Source organism: Mobula hypostoma, chromosome 5 (assembly GCF_963921235.1).
Source record: "Mobula hypostoma chromosome 5, sMobHyp1.1, whole genome shotgun sequence".
Taxonomy (NCBI): Eukaryota; Metazoa; Chordata; class Chondrichthyes; order Myliobatiformes; family Myliobatidae; genus Mobula; species Mobula hypostoma.
The window spans coordinates 119,288,204-119,312,118 of record NC_086101.1 but is presented as its reverse complement, the minus strand read 5'-3'; the positions used below and the strand labels follow the sequence as shown (position 1 = coordinate 119,312,118).

Below are 23,915 nucleotides of genomic sequence, written 5' to 3'. Positions count from 1 at the left end.
CATACAGCCAAACGAAACAACATTCCTCCGGACCACACTGCACCCACAATACATATATCACACGCAGCACAGAAATCAAAATATTAAAATATAATTCAAAGTGCCTGTCGTGCGCAGCCGGGTAAACAGCAAACGGCTCACTGTCCTGGTGACGAGACCTCGGTGGTGGCAGGGTATTCATTAGTCTCACAGCCTTTGGGAGGAAGCTGTGACCCAGTCTGGCCGTCCCAGTGCTGATGCTCCTGTACCTCCTTCCTGACGGTAGTGGGTCAGAGAGATTGTGTGGTGGGTGATAGGGATCCTCAACGATGCTTTGAGCCCTTCGTATAAAACACTCCCACAAAGTGTCGCGAATAGCAGGGAGGGAGATCCCAATGATCCTCTCGGTGGTTTTTAGGGTCTTGTGGCCCAGTGGGGTTATCTTCATCTGGAAAACATACTTCAAAAAGTGCAACGGGTCTTGGTGTTGCACTGCGACCTTCTGTGAGGATCGTCACCTTGTGCTGGTGGAGAGGATTGTGAGGTCCTGAGATCTCAAGGGCAATGCCGCCTGGAGTCTGGTCATCTGGCACTTAGCTCCATGCTGATAAGGTCAAGGGGGAGGCTCCAGACAATGAGAGATCTGACCAAGACCTCGGCGGTGGAGCTGGTGGAAGGTGATGACACAACCGCAGGAGCAGTGAAGGTGGAGGAGGGCTACAGCAGTAAAGGGTTCCCAGTGCCTCTTGCATTCCATTGCACTGGACCCTGACCCCAGTCTGTCACAGTGGCCACCCGTGCATCAGCTTCCCGGTGTTAAACAAAGTCACACATGACCGTCCTCCATTAAGGACGTATCGCCTTAGGAGAGTATAGTACTTGACAGGAGTGATCGCCCCACTACTGCGCTGCAGTGTGGGTCTGGATTCTTGTCCCAAGGCCTCTGAGCTTGTTGGATTGAGGCTACAGTGGGGAGGGGAGGGGGTTCTGAAGGTTCACTGCTCCCTGGGTGAAGAATCTCTGTCAGGTTGGCTGGACCCAACTTTGGGACTGTGTCTCCCCGTCCTGGAAGAACGTCATTTTCAGGGTAGATAGACGTTGGATGACGTCATCACCAACGTCATGATGGCCGGACCGTGACCAGGAGGGTTGCAGGACAGAGGGGCAGGCCTCAGGGCACAGGTACACGGCTCCCTTCAGGGTGGTGAAGAAGGCGTTTGGCACGCGGGCCTTCACCAGTCAGGGCACCGAGTAACGGAATCGGGAGGTCGTGGCGTGGTTGTACAAGACATTAGTGAGGCCATGTTTGGAATTTTGTATATGGTATTCAGTTTTGGTCACCCTACGGCAGGAAGCTGCCAGCAAGATGGAATAAGGGCAGAGATTTGTGAAGATGTTGCCAGGAGTCGAGGGCCAGGGTTATAGGGAGAGGGTGAGCTGAATAGGATTTTATTCCTTGGAGCACGGGGGACAGAGGGGTGACGTTAAGTGTATAAAATCACGAGGGGATCGACAGGATGAATCGAGGGACCGGGGAATCGAGAGGAAGAGGGCGTTGGTTTAAGGTGAGAGGGGAGAGAGTTAAAAGAGACCTGAGGGTAACTTCTTCGTGCAGAGGGTGGTAGGTAGATGAACGAGCTGCCAGAGGGAGTGGTTAGGGCAGGTACAATAACAACATTTAAAAGACACTTGGACAGGTATATGAATGGGAAAGATTGAGAAAGGAATGGGCCAAACGTGGGCAGCTGGGACCAGCTTAGATGAGAATCTTGGTCAACACAGACTAGTTGGGCCGAAGGGCCTGTTTCTGTGCTGTCTGACTTTGTGATGCCGGTGATCTGATCAGAAGCAGGAATGGGCAATTCAGCCCCTCTACATCCACTTTACCGGCAAAGACCTGTGAGCGATTAATGTTGACTCCACAGCCCCCGGTTCCCCTAATACCTGAAAATTCATCTCCGTGAGGCTGCTCAGTGAGTTCATCTCCAGAGGGGAGGGAGTTCTGAAGGTTCACTGCTCCTTGGGTGAAGATCTCTGTCAGGTCGGCTGGACCGTGACTCCTTATCCAGGACAGTCCAGCCTGGGGGAGAGCCATCTCCACACACCCTGTAGGAATTTTCATGGAGCCATACAGCATGGAAACTGGCCCTTTGGCCCATCTGACCAATCCCAACCAAGATTCCTAACTAGGCTAGTCCCATTTACTGTGTCCCTAAAAACTATTCCTATCCAAGCATCTTTTAAATGTTGCTAATGTACCTGTCTCAGCCACTTTCTCTGGCAGCCCATTCCATATACAACCACACTCTGGGTGAAGAAGTTGCCCATCAGATTCCTGTTAAATCTCTTCCCTCTCATCTTAAATCGATACCCCTGGTTCCTGGTTCCCCAACCTTGGAGGAAAAGACTGTGCCCAATGCCCCTTGTGACTTTATACACCTGTAAAATCACTCCTTGTTCTCATATGTTCCAATGAGAAATATCTCAACCTGTCTCCATAATTCAGTCCCTTGAGTCCCGGCAACATCCTCATAGATTTCCTTCGCGCTCTTCCCAGCTTATTGGCATCTTTCCTACAACAGGACGCAGTACTCAACAGTGTCTCGTGCAATTTTTTTTTCATCTCAATACATTATCTCGCTCTTCTCTAAACTGAGCCACAACTGGGAGCCGAAAATCTTGGCACATCGTCCCGTTGTTCCATGGGCTTGTTGCTAAGAGCAGGTGTTCATGAGCAGAGCTGCTGTAGAGTCGTGGGCAGATGCAGCAGGGAGAAAGCCCACCTGTTCTATGATTCGCCCACCCTTAAAGGGCAGGCGGTGTTAGATTTATGCTATTTAAACACCTCCCCTTTCCCATTAGACTGTGCATCAGTGAGGATGGCTAGTTTTCTTTATCGAAGGGGACGTGGGCTTCACTGGTGTGCAACTGTCTATCTCTAGCTGCCCTTTTGCCCAGCTGGTGAGTTGCCACTTTGAACGCCCATCCTCCCTGAGGTGTGGGGCACTGCGATAGCGTAGCGGTTAGCCCGACGCTATTACAGCTGGGGGCGTTGGAGTTCAGAGCTGAATGCTGACGTCCTCTGTAAGGAGTCTGTACAATTCCCCCCCACCAACATGAAATGCGTGTGTTTCCTCCCCCAGTCCAAAGACTCACCGGTTGGTAGGTTAAATGGTCATTGCAAATTGTCCTGTGATCAGAATAGGGGGCTGAATTGGGGGTTGCTGGGGCTCAAAGAGCCAAACAGGCTAATTCTGCACTGTATCACAATAATTAGTACCTTTAAGGAGGGAGTGCCAGGGTTTTGTCCCAGTGAGAGTGAAGGGAAAATGATAGATTTCCAAGCCAGGAGCAAAGAGAAAATCTGCAGATGCTGGAAATCCAAGCAACACACACAGCACCCAGCAGGTCAGGCAGCATCGACGGAAAAGAGTGAACGGTCGACGTTTCGGGCCGAGACCCTTCGGCAGGACACAAGTCAGATTTCTAAGTCAGTGTTTGTGGTGGTGGTGGGGCGGGGGGCAACTTCCAGGTGCTGCTGTTCCCTGTCCTTTTGCTGTCCTAGTCCATGCAGCTTGTAGAGATGGGTAGTGGGTCAGCTTCTGGTCACAACAGGGTGTTGGCTCCTCACGGCACGGCCTGTATGTGTCCCAGACAAAGAAGCAAGCAGGAAAAGTAATTGTGGACACAACTCACTAACCAAACTGTTCTTTCCAAAATCTCCCTTCTGGAAAGTGCTAAAGGGCCATTGGAACAAACAACAAAAAAAATCACACCATCTTAATTGTTTCTTTTCAGAGGCAGTTAATCTGATCGAACATTCTGGTTTGACCCCCCCCCCCCCAGCTCCCTCGATCTATAACCCCATCACTACACTGCACTGTAAACACTTCTTATTATGCTGTTTACATTGTAAATACAGGCTGGTATTTATGTATTTATGCACATTTTATTTCATATACGTATTTTAATCTTTATTTACATATTTACTGTGCAGAAGTCTTAGACGCATATATATAGCTAGGGTGCCTAGGACTTTTGCACAGTACTATGATAATTTTATGTATTGCACTGTACTGCTGCCACAAACAAGAAACTAATTTCATGGCATATGTGAGTGATGATAAACCTGATTCTGATACGGGTTCTCTCTCGTGGACTGAGAGTGGGGAAAGGGGAAGGGAGAGGGGAGGGAGCGGGAAGCACCACAGAGACATTCTGTAATGATCAATAAACCAATTGTTTGGAATTAAGTGACCTTGCCTGGTGTCTCAGGACTGGGTGTGTCTTCACCACCCCAACCCTGGTACTCCTTCTCTGCCACCTGTCCCACACCCCTCCCATGGCACTCTACCCTCACAATTCCCAACATCCTTTGCTCAAACTCGTTCTCCATTCCGTGTGGACAAATACAGTACCGGGCAGATGTCTTGGGCACCTTAGCGACATATACCTGCCTAAGACTTTTACACAGGATTGTAATTATTTATAGTTGTTGACCTTTTTTTTATTGCATGACAAGCCAACACATCACAATAAGGTCCTAATACATGTAAGTATATATGGGGGATAAAGTTGACCCTTAGCCTTAATCCCTCCAAGAGGATCACAACCTTGTCGTAGGGTTTGGAGGCTTGCGTGCCTCAATGACCCGGAGAGCTATGTTGGCTGGAGTCAGAGCCTTGTGCTTTGACTCTTGTAGGGTCACCCATGCCAAACAGGTCAAAGGGTAGAGGCCAGACTAAGAGTGGTCCACTGGTCCTCCAGTTTGGCGGGGTGGGGTGGTTCAGCTCAGGGCTAATGACCCTGACTGGTCAAAAAACAATTGTTATGGAAACAGCAGTGAAGAATCCTTCTATGTGGCCAAGGACAGACAGGGATGGAGGATCTTCATTGCTGCCCTAAACACCAGCGGTGTAACAGGCAGTTAATAGTAATTAATTGTGTGTCGGTGTATCATAGTGGTTAGCACAATGTTTTACAGAGTAGGTGACCTGGGTTTAATTCCCACCGCATGTAGTGTTTAATCACTCGTGAACTTGGATTTGTTGTACTTGGTCCCTCTGCCATACGCTGAATTCAGACGGTGAACACCCATGGTGTAGTGTATGATTTGCTTCCTACAGGTCTCTGGAAAAGAGTCCGAGTCCCTCTGTAGAGATTATGTTCTTCCTAAACAGAGTCAGATACTTCAGAGGGGGCGGCATGGTAGCGTAATGGTTAGCACAACGCTTTGCAATACCTGCGACCCGCGGGTTCAATTCCCACCGCTGCCTCTAAGGAGCTTGTACATTTTCTCTGTCACCACGTGGGTTTCACCTGAATGCTCTGGTTTCCTCCCACAGTCCAAAGGCGTACCAGTTGGTAGGTTAATTGGTCATTGTAAATTGTCCCGGAATTAAATCCGGGGATTGATGGGCCTGTTCTGGGCTGGATCTCAACAAAGAGTAAATAAATAGATTGCCTGAATCAAGGCTGTGGGCACTGGAAAGACCCAGTGCTGGGACAAATCAGGAATCTGCTCTTCCACCCACCACAGGGATGGCATTCAGAGGGGCTGCTTGCATCTTACCCCAGATCAAACACGCGTTCCTGCAGGCCCCGCTGTCATCAGTGGAGTCTCAGCATCCCCCTACATTGCAGTTTTATAAATCTCCGGTCAGCCCACGCATGGAGTATCGCATTCTGTTCTGGTCGCCCCACGAGAGGACGGATGTGGCAGCTTTGGAGAGGGTGCAGAAGAGGTTTACTAGGATGCTGCCCAGATAAGACGGTGCGTACCGTACGAGAGATTGGATAAACTTGGGTTGTTTTTTTTTCTCTGGAGTAGCCGAGGCTGATTTATAAAATTCTGAGAGGTGCAGATAGGGTAGACGGGGTATTTTTCTCCCAGAGTCGAAATGTCTTAATACCAGAAGGCGTGCATTTAAGTTGAGGGGAATGATTGAAAGGAGGTGTGATGAGTGAGTCTTTTTACACAGAGAGCGGTGGGTGCCTGGAATGTGCTATCAGGATTGGTGGTGGAGGCAGATATGATAGAGGCATTTAAAAGAGTCTTCCACAGGCACAAAAACATGCAGAGAAGGGGCAGGATGTGATCCACGTGGCTGCAAAAGGGTGTATTTTAACTAGCATTCGTTCCTTTCTCCTCTGCCATCAGATTCTTCAACATAAGGGGATAAAGGACACTCATTTAAGGACTCGTTTATCTTGTTATTGCATGCTTATTTATCGCTATTTATTATCTGCACTTGCACAGTTTACTGTTCCTGATGTTTACAGTTTCTGTTCTATAGATTTACTAAGTATGCCCGCAGAAAAAGAATCTGAGGGTTGTATGTGGTGACACGTATGTACTCAGATAATAAACTTTACTTTTAACTTTGTATGAGTGTGTATGTGAGCGTGCCTGTGTCTGTATATCGCACAGGCTTGTCATTTCTATTCAGAGGCTACAATATCAGAAAACTGAAATCACAGAGATGTTCAAATGGCTCTTTGACGGGTATATGGATGGGCAGAGAATGGAGGGATTTGGACATTGTTTAGAGAGATGAGATGAGGTGCCTTTCAACTGATTAGTCCGACATAACATCGTGAGCCGATCGTGTTCCCGTGTCTACAAGTTTACTGTCCCGAAGATACTAGCTTGTGGTATCCCCCCTCCCGCAGTGACTATCAAACAGTCTGATTGAGCGTCACTGGGGAAGAGCTGGGGGTGAATGTTTACGTGAGGGGATCAGGCTGGTGAGGGGGGATTCTAAAGACCTGATGTCACGGAGGCAGAACGCAGCCTCTTCCTGATCGTCACTGGCGACCTTTGCTGACTGCTCAGTAGGGCACTAGCCCTCTTAGAGTGTCCCCCATATTGCTGTTTGCCCATTTAATGAGGAGCGGCGCATTTTTGAGAACTTTGTCAGATCCACACGCAGAGGGGAGAGGGGGGGAATGGAGTGGAGGGGAGGATAAAACTCGAGATGGAACGAGTGGCAGAGAGTCTCAGGAGAGGGCCGACTGCGCTTTGAGTGAGCAGGGAATCCCGGCTATGACGTGAGTGGGTGGTGTCTTTCTGACGTCACCCGCATGTGTGTGGGGGAAGGGGCCGACCCAGGAGGGTTTTTTTTCTTAAAAACACATCTTTATTTCTTTGTGTGTTAACGGCACTCCGGGCAACAACAAGCGAGTGTCTCATCCGCCCTCCGATGATTCATTGGGAGAGGGGAGAGGGGAAAAGGAGCCGATGCGGATCGTGGGCAGGCAGTGAGATCAGTCACTGTGAAGTGTCTCGGAATAAGTTGCGGACACTCTGCCTGAGACGGACCGTGGATTTAAAACCCATTTCTTGTGTGTGCTTGAACTCAGTGAGAGAACTACAGTGAGGTAAGTGTGTGATTTCAGCTTTGAGATGCAGCCTCTGTCAGTTTGAATGGAAACGACAAACCTGCGTTATATACGGACACACACAAGGACAGACATACACAAACACAGAGAATTAGAAACATACAGAGACTGACACACATGTACACATACACATATAGGCATAGAAATATTCAGACATACACTCTCTTCCACCGTGTGACTCCCCCTCGATTTTTCTTCTTCCCCTCCCGGGGAGGGGGGCCTTGTTCCTCCCTCTCTCGTTTGCTCTTTATCTGCCTCCTCCCTCTCCCCTCCATCTCGTCCTCTCTCTTCCCCGCCCCTCCCCATCCCTTCCTCTCCTCTCCCCTCTCTTCCTCTCCTCTCCCCTCTATTCCCCTTCTCTCCCCCCACTCCCCTCTATTCCCCTTCTCTCCCCCCACTCCCCTCTATTCCCCTTCTCTCCCCCCACTCCCCTCTATTCCCCTTCTCTCCCCCACTCCCCTCTATTCCCCTTCTCTCCCCCCACTCCCCCCTCCCTCCCTTGCCTCCCCCTCTCCCTATTGTATTGAAATGAGCGCACAAAAGGGTGATAATGCCTTTTGAATTGGTAGTTCACTGTGTCAGTTTCACACTGATCACATGTGGCCAAATATATACCATGTAACTATTTCTTCCTTAAATGTAGCAATTAGAGTGTAACATTGTGTCTTCTCTCTCCACCACCGTGAACAGAAATTTCAGTATCCCGCAGTTTACAGCTACCTTTCGATATACTTTGTGTTGTTTTTAAACATCAGAAATTGAATATCGTCTTCTCTTCCAGTGTAACAGTCTGGGTATATTTAAATATCTTTTTTATTGGTCAGACATGTCGGCGTGTACGCTGGGAAAATGACCGGGAATCTTGAGGAGAACATGCCCAGATAGAATTGTCCACATTATTTCCTCTTGGACTTCAACTTCACGTGGATGAGACAAGGTGGGATTGTTGACTAGTGGACTCGGACTCGTCTCGTCTCTCCCCACTCGATTTCTTCCCCACTGGAAAGTAAAAGGCGGCTCTGGAACCACTGATTAAACACAGGGCGACTATGAAGAAACCAACCCCTCACAGGGACAGATATGTCTGGAGCCAAGAGTTTTAATAGTCAGGGTAAGTGACTTGTGTTTTTGCAGATAAATAAACCGAAAGATTTTCACGGAGGGGAGGAGTGTGTAAATTAAATAACTGGCTTCTAAAAGTGGTAATGACTCTCAGTATCAGGTGGGGCCCACTGTTTAACTTTTCTCATGTTTTTCCATCTTACTGGGGTATTGGAAACTGCGTGATACATGAGAGCGAATATCTGTTTCTCCCTTTCCCACACTCCCCTCCCTCTCTCCCCTTCCCACACTCCCCTCCCTCTCTCCCCCCCACTCCCTCCCTCTCTCCTCCCCACTCCCTCCCTCTCTCCTCCCCACTCCCTCCCTCTCTCCTCCCCACTCCCTCCCTCTCTCCATGCACTCAACTCGCCACCCCTCTCACCCTCTTTCACTCCCCTACCCACAGCAACCCACTTACCCCCACCTCTCTCTCTGCTCGGCACAATCCACCCTGAACCCCCCCCCCCCACCACCCACTGTGTGACGGTGATTTTGTTCTGACGTTCACAGCTCCACCTTCCATGTTTGTCCCTGTACTGTTGGCAAGGTCAGCCCGTTCCTGCCGAAGGAGGGAGACGGCCTTGAGTTGGGATGTCCTGTACCTGTGTCTGTGGAGGATAATCCGCTGGCCCTGGTACACACCAGTCTGGGTGATGGGGAGGGGGAACTCGCCTAGCGCCAGTTTAAGAGTCTGGGACCGTATTAGGCTAGGGGTGAAAGCAATGCTGGTATCTGCCGGGACATCTTCAATAGGTGAGAATTATTGGACCTGGCACAATCCCACCTTCCAGATCCCGCTGGTGGCCATTCAGCCCATTGTGTCCATTCTCACTCACAGACCCATTCCCACGCTCGGATCCCTGAAACCTGCTATTTCTCAGCAACACACAAAATGCTGGAGGAACTCAGCAGGCCAGGCAGCTTCTGTGGAAAAAAAGGTACAGTCGACATTTCAGGTCGAAACCCTTTGGAAGGACTGGAGAGAAAAAAAAGCATCTTCTCAGCATCTGCCCCCCCCCCCCCCTCCCCTCCCCTCCCCTCCCCTCCCCTCCCCTCCCCTCCCCTCCCCTCCCCTTATAGGCGCCCCCTCACTGGTAGAGCTGCTGCCTTCTAGATCCAGATATCCAGATTCAATTCCGGCCTCTGACGCTCTCCCCAGCCTGTCTCCCCTCTGCTCCCTCGACGCTCCTCCTCCCCATATGGGATGCCCCCCCCATTCTGGAAGGGCCTTGTCCATAATGTGCATGGCAAGATCCCACGAGCATTAACTTGTGCGAATGAAACGGGGAAGGGGTGGGTGGTCAGGAAAGAACAATAGGGCCAGGGCTGGTTTTCTGCGGTGCCCGGGCTGGAGCTGGAGGGAGCGAGAGTCTGATCCCGGGGAGCGGGGTTTAAATCCACAGCAGCTGACCCAGAACAGAGCAAGTGCGGCCCAGTGGGCTGCGGCAAGCAGGAAGCGAGCGAGCGGGAGGATCTGGCCGGAGGGGGCAGTGCTGTCGCTCGCTCTTTCTCACAGGAAGACCGCTTTCCTTTAAAGGGGAAAAATGTGTCTCACCGCAGGCTGGGCGTGGGAGGCGTTTCAGGAGGACGTGTTGCAAAAGCACGCAAGGTTTCGTCAGGCTGGCTTCCGGCTGTTGGAGGCTTCTGCCGGGGGAGGAGATGTGGCCGAGGGGTGCAGCCTCTCTGTCCGCTCCTCCCTGCTGCCTCCGTGTTCCTTTTTCTCTCCATTCCATGTCCCTGTGTCGCTCTCTGCCCCACCACACAGTCTCTGTCACTGTATGTGTCTGTCCCTGGCTCTCTCCGTCCCCGTCCCACACACTCTGACACTGTATGTGTCTGTCCCTTGTTCTCTCCGTCTCCGTCCCCGTCCCACATAGCTGCAGTCACACACTCTCCCTGGGAGGGGAGGGGAGTGTTTTGGGGCAGTGGGGCTGGGTCTGCACGGTGTGACTTCTCTCCCTTGTCCCCCTGGGGCGGACCAGCTGTGGGTGCTGGGGGTGGGGGTAGGTAGCGGCTCGGTCCGTCACTGATCACAGCAGCAGCAGTCGGGATTAACCCTTTGTGTGCCAAAGTGTTTGGAGCAGATAGGGCTCCCCCTTTAAAAAAAACATTTTTGATAAATACTTTTATTTTTCAGTTATTGTACTAGTGTGGTGAATTCAAGACTAGCTAGTCGCAGGATGATATTTGGTGTTTGGCTCTTAAATCTTCTTGGTGGAGAAATTAGACATTCACTGGGCCAGAACTGGTGGGAACGTTAGCAACACGGACGAAAATCCATGCTTTGATTCATGAGGCCAAACTGATATTTCCTGCCCATAATGCCGCTGGCGTTTAGGGCAACAATGCTTCTCTGGCGGGGTTGAGGGCTTCCTTCATCATGTCGGAGCTTCATCTTGGTTCTCACTACTGTCAGTCACGCAAGTTGCAGGTGGAGACTCAGGGATACCGTCACATCAGATGTAGAAGGATTGTTCTTCGCTGTTCCCATAACAGTTTTGTTTGACCAGTCAGGGTTGTTAGCTCTGAGCTGAACCTCTGACCCCCCCCCCCCCAACCAGGAGGACTGGTAAACCACTCTTAGTCTGCCCTCTACCCTTTGACCTGTTTGACATGGGTGACTCTATCTAGCCAATACATGAAGCCCTGACTCCAGCCAACATCGCTCTCCAGGTCATTGAGGCACGCAAGCCTCCAAACCCTACGACAAAGCCGTGGTCCTCTTGGAGGAAACAGGGGATACCCAGGATAATGCAATGAAAAAGCTTGTTTGGTGATTCAACATTGTATTTGGGTGAGCTGATGTTTGGAAAACAGCCTGTCCTTAAAATATGAACATTCATTCCTTTAACGTTCCAGCATCCAAACTGATCACTTTCCATAGAAATGTATTTCACAAAGTAGGACATCTAATAGGGGAGGTTCCTCTGAAGTAACTGATGTGTTAGGATATCAGATGCTTTGCGCTTCTGGGGCCAAAGGAGTGAAAGACTATCTGAAGTAGGGGACTGTGAATCTTCTTCATTACTACAGCCATTGCTCTGGATTCCACTCTCCCCGCCTCTCCCTACTCTCCAGCTCACAGTGACACACCATGTGTCCTGAGCGGATGCTCCTCACACCAGTTGCGCATCTCCGACTGACCAACTGGCCAGTCATCCCACATCTGTCTCCTCGGCCCAGGAGCAGAGGCCTTACTGTCTCCTCTCTCCCCCCCACCCCCCCACCGATACCATGGCTCCCCTCCTCTCCTCCAGCATGGTTCCCCTTTGCCCAGCGAACGCGCACACCTCGCGGTCCCCCTCTCAGCCTTACATTCAGTTCAGAAGAGTTGGGCTCATTGTGGATGTGTGAGTGTGCTGAAATATCGTAAATGTTTCGATCACCCGGACGCGCCAGTAGATGTTCATGACTTCGGTGAATATATATCACCTCAAAACACATCTCAGTGCATGCGAGCACAGGAGAGAAGGGAGGGGAGGGGGAAATGGAGGGAGAGGTGGAGGAGAGGGAAATGGAGGGAGAGGTGCAGGAGGGGAAAAAGCATTGAAAATGCCTCCTGACTCTGTCAAGCAATAGGTTGTTTCCCTTTAACCAGTCAAATCGTTTGGTTGTCAGTTCAGCTGAGTGAGCTCTCCCTGTCAAAAATAGCTTGAGTGGGATTTAACTTGCATTCCGAGAGTCAGTAGTCAAGACCATCACCGGTGGAGATGTGACTTGGGTAACCAGAGTAGGGTACATTAAGAGGGAACCACTGTCAGGTATTGTGCCTTCAAAACATTAAACTAATTCAAAGGAAGACACGGGAGTCTGAGTATGTGGGTCTAACTTCGTGTTTACTTTAAGCGAGGCGCGCACGTATCATGGGCTTTCTCGTTTTGTGGCAGCGGTATAATGTAAGGCATAAATATCTTACAAAAAATTAGTTCAAGGGAGGCAGAGTGAGGTAGTGTTCATGTCCATTCAGAAATCGGATGGTGGAGGGGAAGAAGCTGTTCCTGAACTTTTGAGTGTGTGTCCTTAGGCTCCTGTACCTCCTCCCTGATGGCACTGGTGAGAAGAGGATATGTCCTGGGTGACGAGGTCCCTAATGATGGATGCCGCCTTTCTGAGGCATTGCCTTTTGAAGATGTCCTGGCGTGGAGGGTTGTGCCTGTGAAGGAGCTGGCTGAGTGTACAAACCTCGGGCAGCCTCCTGTGACCCTGTGCACAGGTGCCTCCACACCGGGCAATGATGCAGCCTGTCAGAATGCTCTCCACCAAGAACAGGATAGGGTGGGGTGGGGGTGATGGACTTGACCGTGGCTGTGGGTGGGGCTGGTCAGGGGTGGGTGGGGGGGGAGTCACCAGTGTTCCTGTTTCAAAATCACGTGAGACATCAGCCTCTCGCACAATCCGAGTAGACGTAGAGCTTCATAGTCACAGAGAACAGAAACAGGCCGTTCGGCCCAACTCTTCCATGCCAGCCAATATATGCCCACCTGAACTAGTTCCACTTGCCTGCGTTTGGTCCATTATATTTCCTGTCTTGGGGTGCATGGTAACGTAGCAATGTTATTGCAGCTCAGGGGTGTCAGAGTTCAGAGTTCAACTCCGAAGCTGTCTGTAAGAAGTTTGTACATCCTTCCCATGAGCTGTGGTTTTCCTCCCACAGTCCAAAGGGTTAGTAGGTTAATATTGAGGAGAAGAAGAAGAAGAAAGCCCTTAACTCCGAGTGGAGTCATCGGGATGTCATCATGGCGGCGTTTTTTTTTTTAGCAGGCTTTCTTATTTTTACGAGGCCGAGTTGCTAGCTCGACACTCAACCCAGCACGGGAAAGCGTGCAAGGGGGCCGGCTGGATTCGAACTCAGGAGCCTTCGCTCCGAAGTCCAGCGCTGATGCCACTACGCCACCAGCTGGCTGAGGTTAATGTTAGGCCAGTGTTAAATAGGTCAGTTTCTGGGCTTCAAGAGCCTGTTCCGTGGGTTATCTGTAAACTGGCAGCTTCCCCCCACCCTCCATGTGAAAAAGTTACCCCTCAGATCCCTTTTGAAATCTTCCCTCTCCCACCTTAAGCCTACACCTTCCGGTTTTAGACCCCTAGCTTGGGAAAAGGACTGTGATCTTTTAAGATGTAAATAAGGTTGAAAGAGTGCGGAGAAAATTTACAGGGATGCTGTCAGGACTGGTGGACTTTGGTTATAAAGAAGTATGAGTAGGTTCGGACTTTATTTCTTGGAACTTAGAAGATTGAGGAGAGATTTGATGGAGGTGTACAAAACTATGAGGGTTATAAATAAGGTGAATGCAAGCAGGCTTTTTCCACCGAGGTTGGGTGGGACTACAACTAGAGGTCATGGGTTATGAGTGAAAGGTGAAAAGTTTAAGGGGAACTCAGAGGGTGGTGAGAGTGTGGAATGAGCTGCCAGTGCAAGTGGTGGATGCGGGCTCGATTTCATTGTTTAGGAGAAGTTTGGATAGGTACATGGATGGTAAGGGTATGGACGGTATGGTCCTAGTGCATGTCGATGGGAGTAGGCAGTTTAAGTGGTTTGGCACGGACTAGATGGGCTGAAGGGCCTGTTTCTATGACCATTCCCCTCATCTTTACCCTCATGCCTTTATAAACGTTTTTGCAGTTATTGCAGATAGCAAGTGAAGTACGTAGATTACAGATCGGGTGCCAGGTTTGACAGCTATGGAGAATGAAATTTAGTCTCAACAACTGATGCATTTTGGAAACGCAGAAGACATGGACTTTTTCCCAGGGAGAGCCTACTGCAAACGATAAGGCATAGATCAGAATTTAGAGGTGAGAGGTCTAAGAGGGATGTCAGTAGGGTCAGGTTGGGCTGAAGGGCATGTTTGCATGCTGTGTGACCCTCAGCCTCTGATGCTCCAGGACAAACATTTGCAGCCCATCCAGTCTCCTATCTCCTCAGTACTCAACTCCTCCATCCAGGGGAACATCCCCTGTGAATGCAGACGCTAGAATCTGGAACAGTAAACCCAACTGCTGGAGGAACTTGGCGGGTCGGGCAGCATCTGTGGAGGGAAATGGACGGTTGGTGTTTTAGGTCGAGACTTTTCCTCTATTCTACATCCTCTCTATCTTAATCCTGTGTCTAACAGCCTCAGTCCAGAAACTCTGACTTTGGGATTTTGGCTTCCGCCACTCTCTCTTTGTTGGAAATGCATTGGGAACGATATCTCCCGAATTACCAAGGAAGGCCTGGAAAGCACTTATTTATTCATTGAGATACAGCGTGGAACAGGGCCTTTGAGCGTGCTGCCCAGCAACCCCCAGATTTAACCCCAGCCTAATCACGGGACAGTTTACAATGACCAACTAACCTGCCAACTGGTACGTCTTTGGACTGTGGGAGGAAAGCAGAGCACCCGGAGGAAACCCATGCGGTCACGGGGAGAAGGTACAAATTCTCTACATGCAATGGCACCAAGTCACTGGTACGGTAAAGCATTGTGTTAGCCACTACACTACCGTGCCTCCCATTGGAAAGGCATTTCTCAAATTACAGAGGGCTGCTGTTCCTGGAGAGCATTCTGTAAATTGTACAGGCCAGGGCAAAAATCCAAATAGGAATGTTATTACAGTGTATTCTAGTGCACAGGCACAGGGGGTGCTTGTAGGACATTATGGTGCAGTGAGGTAGAAGCACAGGTCACTCTGAGCTCCAGCGCTCTGTGTGTGTGGAGTTTGCATGATCTTTTTGCAACTTAGTGGGGTTACCCCGGCTGCTCCCGTTTTCCTCCCCTCATCTCAGAACTGAACTGAGAGGTCGGGGAGTGCACTGCCGAGGTCGGGGGTGGTGGTAAGAGGTATTTGTGGGCTAAATGGTCTGTTCCTTGTACCATATTCCAGAGAGAAGAGGCAGGAAGTAAGGAGGGAGGGAGCACAAACAGAGTGGCCAATGCCAAGAAATGGGATCAGTTTAGGTGGGTCAGCATGGGTGCGATGGGATGAATGGCCTGCTCTTGTGCCTATAACTGGCAGAAGCACAGTGCCTTTGAGGGTCTTTACCTGATGCAGCAACATCATGACAGCTTTTATCCTCCCGCCCACTGTTTGATTTCGCTAAAGCTTTCGAAAGCTTCTCCCCCCCCACACCCCACCCCTTGTTCCCCGCTCCGCGGTTTTCCGTTCTGTCAGCAGAGCTTGAGCGCGTGTGGGTCTGTGTGACGCGGCCACAGGTTTCCGACCCTGCTGCCTTGTTTGGTGAGGCTGTGTGTAATTGTTCCAGAGCGAGCAGGAACCGGTTCCTGTGTGTGCACCGTTCGGACTTCCTGTCCGAGGCATAGTTCCTTCCGCTCCCGGCTGAAGAGAGCCTCTGGTTCCTGCCAGATGTACAAAGCACAGACATTCCAGCCACTGAAGCCTGATACCTCATTATCTCTTTTCCGGAGCAGGGCAACTTTATAATGTTTACTCTGTTCTAAGTTTGAACCTTTGTGTCGTGAGCCTTGACAGAACAGATGGCAAACCCATTGAACCTACGACCATCAGCCTCTTGTGTGTTAATAATTCAGCTTCCTCCTCTACTGTGACCTCTTCTCTCCTAGCACCCTGTGTAACAGTCTGTAACCCCTTGACATTAATCCAGCTGTCTCACACCGTCCCTCAGTGACCCCTCTCCCCCAGCACCCTGTGTCACTGACTGTATCCCCACTGACGTTAATCCAGCTCCCTCACACAGTCCCTCTGTGTCTTCTCTCCCTCAGCACCCTATGTCACTGACTGTATCCCCACTGAGGTCACCCCAGCTGTCTCACACTGTCCCTCAGTGACCCCTCTCCCCCAGCACCGTGTCACTGACTGTATTCCCACTTACGTTAATCCAGCTCCCTCACACTGTCCCTCTGTGTCTCCTCTCCCCCAGCACCGTGTCACTGACTGTATTCCCACTTACGTTAATCCAGCTCCCTCACACTGTCCCTCTGTGTCTCCTCTCCCCCAGCACCCTGTGTCACTGACTGTATCCCCACTGAGGTCACCCCAGCTGTCTCACACTGTCCCTCAGTGACCCCTCTCCCCCAGCACCGTGTCACTGACTGTATTCCCACTTACGTTAATCCAGCTCCCTCACACTGTCCCTCTGTGTCTCCTCTCCCCCAGCACCCTGTGTCACTGACTGTATCCCCTCTGACGTTGATCCAGCTCCCTCACACAGTCCCTCTGTGTCTCCTCTCCCTCAGCACCCTATGTCACTGACTGTATCCCCACTGAGGTCACCCCAGCTGTCTCACACCATCCCTCAGTGACCCCTCTCCCCCAAGCCCTCTGTTCTGACTGTTAATCCCGTTTCCTCACACTACCCCTCGGTGACCCCTCTCCCCCAGCGCTCTGTGTCACTGACTGTAACTCCTGTACACCAAAGAGGATGCTTGGTATTGCTCTGGTGGGGCCACTGAATCATGAAGTACAGGCAGTGTTGCAACCAGCTCACTGTTGCAACACGGAACAATGTTGTAACCAGGGTATGGTGTTGTAATTGGGCCGCCCTGTTGTAATCGACTGCAGTGAACTTTCTGACAGGTAACTCTGGAATAAGTTAATTCTGTATCTCTCATTACCCCCTGGCCGAACGGGAAGCTTTCCCACAGCTAATGTTTGAGGCAAGGCCAGGACTCTCTCCCTCCAGTCTACTTTTTTATTAACCTCAGGAATTTGCTATTTTCCGTCATCTCTGACTAACCCAGATTTTAATGCACATCTGTCTGTGTCAGTGGTGTAGTGGTATGGCAGTTGGGACTTCGGAGCAAGCGGTCCTGGGTTCTGATCCAGCTGGCTCCTTACACACTTTCCAACCTGGCAACTCGGCCTTGTAAAAACCTGATAACACGCTAAAACGACAAAGTTGCCACCTGATGCACCAGACAAGGTGCGGGTAGGAACTTTCCAGTCACATGCCTGGAAAGTGTGGTGGGAGATTTCCCTCACCCCTGCCCCTCCACCCCCACCGGGCCTCAGTGAACCAGAATGTTTTCATCTGGAAGTCATATGGCACAGGCCCTTCTGTCCTCGCCATGGCAACTGTCAGGCACAATGAGATGAATGGCCGAATTCTGCTCCTGTGTCTTGCCACAAGACCATAAGATATAGGAGCAGAATTCGGCCATTTGACCCATCAAGTTGCTCTGCCTTTTCATCATGGCCGATCCAATTTTCCTCTCAGTCCCAATCTCCTGCCTTCTCCCCGTATCCCTTCATGCCCTGACATAAAGGCTTGGCCTCCACAGCTGCCTGTGGCAAAAAAATTCCTCAGATTCACTCTCTCGCTAAAGAAATTCCTCCTCATCTCTGTTCCAAAAGAGTGCCCCTCTATTATGAGGCTCTGTTCTCTGATCTTAGACTCCTCCACCATAGGAAACATCCTCCCCACATCCACTCTCTCTAGGCCTTTCACCATTTGATAGGTATCGATGAGGTCACCCCTCATTTCTTAATGCATGCGTTACTAAATGACAATAAAAGAGGACTGCGTGTCCTCATAATCTAATCTAATCTAATCTAATCATTCTTCTGAATTCTAGTGAAAACAGGCCCAGAGTCACCAAATACTCTTCATATGACAAGCTGTTCAATCCTAGAACCATTTTCGTGAACGTCCTTTGAACCCTCACCAGTTACAGCATGTCCTTTGTTAGGTAAGGGGCCCAAAACTGCCCACAATACTCCAAGTGAGGCCTCACCAGTGCTTTATAAAGTCTCAACATTACATCCTTGCTTTTATATTCTAGTCCGCTTGAAATGAATACTAACATTCCATTTGCCTTCCTCAACACAGACTCAACCTGCAAATTAACCTTTAGGGAATCCCGCACAAGGACTTCCAGGTCCCTTTGCACCTCAGTTTTTTGTATTTTCACTCCATTTAGAAAATAGTCAACCCTTTTATTTCTTCTACCAAAGTGAATGACATAATGACATACTGTACACTTCCCAACACTGTAATCCATTTGCCATTTCCTAATCTGTCTATGTTCATCTGTAGCCTGTCTAATTCCTCAAACTACCTGCCCCTCCACCTATCTTCATACCGTCTGCAAACTTTGCAACAAAGCCATTAATTTCATCATCCAAACCATTGACATATAACGTAAAAAGAATTGGTCCCAACACAGACCCCTGTGGAACACCACCAGTCACCGGCAGCCAACCAGAAAAGGCTCCCTTTATTCCCACTCTTTGCCTCCTGCCAGTCAGCCACTGCTTTATCCACGCTAGAATCTTTCCTGGTAACTTGTTAAGCAGCCTCATGTGCAGTACCTTGTTAAAGGCCTTCTGAAAATCCAAGTACACAACATCAATTGATTCTCCTTTGTCTATCCTGCTTGTTATTTCTTCCAAAAATTCCAAAAGATTTGTCAGGCAAGACTTTCCCTTGAGGAAACCATGCTGACTCATGCCTATTTTATCATGGCTGTCCAAGTACCCTGAGACCTCATCCTTAGTAATCGACTCCAACATCTTCCCAACCACTGAGGTCAGACTAACTGGCCACTAGTTTCTTTTCTTCAGCCTCTCACCCTTCTTGAAGAATGGAGTGACATTTGCAATTTTCCTGTCTTCCAGAACCATTCCTGAATCTAGTGATTCTTGGAAGATCATTACTAATGCTTCCACAATCTCTTCCGACACCTTTCAGAACCCTGGGGTGCACACCATCTGGTCCAGGTGTCTTATCTGCCTTCAGACTTTTCAGTTTCCCAAGTACCTTTTCTCTAGTAATGATAACTTCACATACTTCATGACCCCTGACACCTGGAACTTCCACCATACTGCGAGTATCTTCCACAGTGAAGACTGACACAAAATACTTATTCAGTTCATCCGGCATTTCATTGTCCCCCATTACTACCTCTCCAGCATTGTTTTCCAACGGTCTGATATCCTCTCTCACCTCTTTTATGCTTTATGTATCTGAAGAAACTTTTGGTATCCTCTCTGATATTATTGGCTAGCTTACTTCATATTCCATTTTTACCATCTTAATTACTTTTTAGTTGTCTTCTGTTGGTTTTTAAAAGCTTCCCAATCTTCTAACTCTATTATATGCCTTTTCTCTGGTTTTTATGTTGTCTTTGACTTCTCTTGTTATCCACGGTTGTGTCACCTTTCCTTTAGAATACTTCTTCCTCTTTGAGATTTATATATCCTGTGCCTTCCGAATTGCTTCCAGAAATTCCAGCCATTGCTGCTCTGCCGTCATCCCTGCCAGTATCCTTTTCCAATCAATTCAGGCCAACTCCGCTCTCATGCCTCTGTGATTCCCTTTGCTCCACTGTAATACTAATACATCTGACTTTAGCTTCTCTTTCTCAAATTTCAGGGTGAATTGGATCAAATTTGACCACTTTTCTCCTAAGGGTTCTTTTACCTTAAGCTCTCTAATCATTTCTGTTTCGTTGCACAACATCCAATCCAGAATAGGTGATCCTGTAGTGGGTTCAACCATGAGATGCTCTAAAAGGCCATCTCATAAGCCCTCTGGATGTCCCCTCCTGGAATCCAGCACCAACCTGATTTTCCCAACCTACCTGCAAATGATCTTTTAGATTTAGATTATGAGAACACTCAGTCCTCATTTATTGTCATTTAGAAATGCATACATGCATTAAGAAATGATAAAATGTTCCTCCAGAGTGATATCACAGAAACACAGGACAAACCAAAGACTAACACTGACAGAACCACATAATTATAACATATAGTTACAGGAGTGCAGAACAATACCATAATTTGATAAAGAACAGACCATGGGCACAGTAAAAAAAAAAGTCTCAAAGCCCAAGTCGACCGACTCCCGGGTCCCCGATAGCAGGTAGCAAAGGGAGAAACTCCCTGCCATAAACCTCCAGGCACCGACAACTGCCGATGCATTGGAAGCACCCGACCACAGCCGACACTGAGTCCGTCCATCTGAAAACTTCGAGCCTCCGACCAGCCCCTCCGATACAGCCTCCCGAGCGCCATCCTCTGCCGAGTGCCTTCGACCTTGCCCCGGCTGCTGAAACAAGCAAAGCCGAGGATTCGCGGCCTTCTGCTCCAGAGATTCTGGACCACATAGTAACAAACGCCACAGTATGGTCTAAAGGTTACCCTCATCCCAGCTTTTCTATCTCTCATAACAAAACCCCCATCCCGGGAAATCTCTGCACGCTCTCTCCAGACTAGTGCCTGGTGTGGAGGCTCCACAAGAGATTGCAAAGGGTTGTCAACTCAGCTAGCTCCATCATGGGCACAGCTCTCCTCACCATCGAGCACATCTTCAAAGGTGTTGCCTCAACAAGGCAGTGCCCATCATTAGGGACCGCCATCCCCCAGGACATGCCCTCTTCTCGTTGCTGCCATCAGGAAGGAGGTACAGGAGGCTGAAGGCAACAACTGAGCGACAGCCAACACCAGATTTCTGGACGGTCCATGAACACCACCTCACTATTTCGTTCTCATTTTGTGCTATTTGTTTGCCTTCATATTTCCTATTGTAATCTTTCATGGATTGCAATGCACTACCACTGTGTAAAACAACACCCGTCAATGGTAATAACCCTGAATTTGGTAATCAGAATCAGGTTTAATATCACTGGCATATGTTGTGAAATTTGTTGTTATGCGGCAGCAGTGTGTTGCAATACATAATAAAAACTGTAAATTACAACAAGTATATATTATATATAATGTTACATAAGTTGTGTGGGCATGTGGCCAAGTGGTTAAAGCATTGGACTAGCTACCTGAAGGTCGTGAGTTCGAGCCCCAGCCGAGGCAACGTGTTGTGTCCTTGAGCAAGGCACTTAATCACACAATCACGACAGTGGTGCCAAGCCGTATGGGTCCTAATGCCCTTATCAGTGGCGTGGAGAGGGGAGACTTGCAGCATGGGCAACTGCTGGTCTTCCATACAACCTTGCCCAGGCCTGTGCCCTGGAGAGTGAAGACTTTCCAGGTGTAGATCCATGGTCTCGCCAGACTAATGGATGCCTTAAATAAGTTGTGCAAAAAGAGGGGGAAAAGGTAGTGAGGTAGTGTCCATGAGTTCAATGTCCATTCAGAAATTTGACAGCAGAGGGGAAGAAGCTGTTCCTGAATCGTTGAGTGTGTGCCTTCAGGCTCCTATACCTCCTTCCGTGATGGTAGCATTAGGGTGAGAATCCAGTCTGACTTCTTTCACCAGCCTATGTAATTGTGCTAGTGCCTTCGCGGATCCTTGGATTTTATCCCTCTCCTCACTATACCCGAGGGTCCTACTGGTCATAGAGCATGAGCTGTCTGAACGAGTACGTCGCCTGTTGCACTCAGCGCATTTATTCTGTTCACCAGAGAAACCTGCTTTACACAGTGCCCACTTTATTAGGTACACTGTACACCTCTTTAATGCAAGTATCTAATCAACCAATCATGTGGCAGCAACTCAATGCATAAAAGCATGCAGACATGGTCAAGAGGATCAGTTGTTGTTCAGACCAAACATCAGAATGGGGACAAAATATGATATGAGTGACTTTGACTGTGGAATGCTTGTTGGTGCTAGTCGGGGTGGTTTGAGTATCTCAGAAACTGCTGATCTCCTGGGATTTCATGCACAAAAACATCCAGTGAGTGGCAGTTCTGTGGATGAAAACACCTTGTCAATGAGAGAGGTCAGAGGAGAATGGCCAGAGTGGTTCAAGCTGACAGGAAGGTGACAGTAACTCAAATAACCATGTGTTACAACAGTGGTGTGCAGAAGGGCACCTCAACGCACAACACATCGAACCTTGAAATGGACGGGCTACAGCAACAGAAGACCACAAACGTGCACTCAGTGGCCACTTTATTAGGTACAGAAGGTACAAAATAAAACAGCCACTGAGAGTAAGTATATTGAAGAGTCTAGATCAGGGGTTCCCAACTTGGGGCTCATGGACCCTTTGGTTAATAATAGGGGTCCACGGCACAAAAAGAGTTTGGGAACCCCTGCTATACCTGGAGCGTGAGGATTCTAAACCTCCTCTCTGATGGTAGTAATGAGAAGAGGTCATGTCCTGAAGCACGAGTGTTTTTAATGTTGGGATGCTGTCTTTTTGAGACACAGCCTCTTTAAGGTGGGACAAGATGGACGGTGGGAATCTTCCACTCCACTCCACAGCCCAGCCGTCCCCGAGGGATTGTTGGGGCTGGCATTTGTCAGGAGTTGAGGAGGGTGGGGTTGGAAACAGGGAAGGCAGATGGGAGATGAGTTGGAGCAGTGCGGAGATGGGTGGGTGGGCAGAGACGCATGAGGTGGGGTCCAGACACGCTCAGCTTTGGAGGGGGCATGAAGAAGATTCACCAGGTTGCTGCCCGGATTGGACAGTAGAGTCAAACAATGCAGAAACAGGCCATTTGCCCCAACTGTTCCATACTGACCAAACTCGTCCAATTTGCTTGCGTTTGGTCGAAGTCTCTCTAACCCTTTCCATGTACATGTCTTTTAAATGGTGCCTCGACCACCTCCTCTGGTAGTTCATTCTATACACCCACCACCCTCTGGATGAGCAAGTTGTCCCCTCAGTATCCCCTTCTTTCCCCTCTCACCTTAACTGATGCCAGTAGATGCTGATTGCCCCAACCCTGGGGTAAACATTCTGTGCACTCACCCTGTTAGTGACCCTCATGATTTTCTACACCTCCATTAGACCAGAAGCTGAGTCAGGCTATTCGGCCCACTGAGTCTGTTCCACCATTCCACCATGGCTGATTTATTATCCCTCTCAATCCTATTCTCCTGCCTTCTCCCCGTACCCTTTGATGCCCTGACTGATCAAGAACCTATCAACCTCAACCAATGACTTGGCCTCCACAGCCGCCTGAGGCAACAAATTCCCAGATTCACCACTCCCTGGCTAAAAAAAATTCCTCCCCATCTGCGATCTAAATAGAGGTCCCTCTATTCTGAGGTTGTGTCCTCTGGTCCTAGACTCCCCACCATAGGGAACATCCTCCCCAGATCCACTCTATCTGGGCCTTTCAATATTTGATAAGTTTCAATGAGATTCCCCTTCATTCTTCTAAACTCAGACCCAGAGCCATAAAGCTTTTCTCATTCATTAACCCTTTCATTCCCGCAATCATTCGCATGAACTTCCTCTGGACTCTCTCCAATCACAGCACGTCCTTTCTTAGGTATTGGGCCCAAGGCTGCTCACAACCCTCCACATGTGGTCTTTTTCCCAAGGAAAAGGAATCAAAACTAGAGGGCACAGATTTAAGCTGACGTATGAGAGCCCCTGGGTCACCATCCAGTTATCCCACCATCACCCAGCAGTCCCTAGGTCACTGTCCCGTTACCCACCAATCACTGAGCAGCCCCTGGGTCACCGTTCCCTGTTACCCAACATTAGCGGTCTCCTCTCTGCACTCTCAGTCCTGACCCAAAACGTCGATCGTTCCTTTTTCCCCCACAGTAGCTC

The 23,915-nt window shown here is 49.4% G+C and overlaps 1 protein-coding gene across 6 annotated transcripts in view; it reads left to right on the top strand.

The window, feature by feature from the left end:
• Positions 1-23,915, top strand: part of LOC134346970 (lysine-specific demethylase 6B-like) — a 235,795-nt gene that overhangs the window by 159,796 nt on the left and 52,084 nt on the right. For 5 of the 6 annotated variants that reach the window (XM_063048889.1, XM_063048891.1, XM_063048892.1 and 2 more), the window contains one exon: positions 8,205-8,491. In XM_063048889.1, the coding sequence (XP_062904959.1) occupies positions 8,461-8,491 (31 nt within the window). In that variant the 5' untranslated portion in view covers positions 8,205-8,460. Of the gene's footprint in view, positions 1-7,121; positions 7,360-8,204; positions 8,492-23,915 lie in introns of those variants that run through there. The other variant, XM_063048890.1, reaches the window with a different exon arrangement.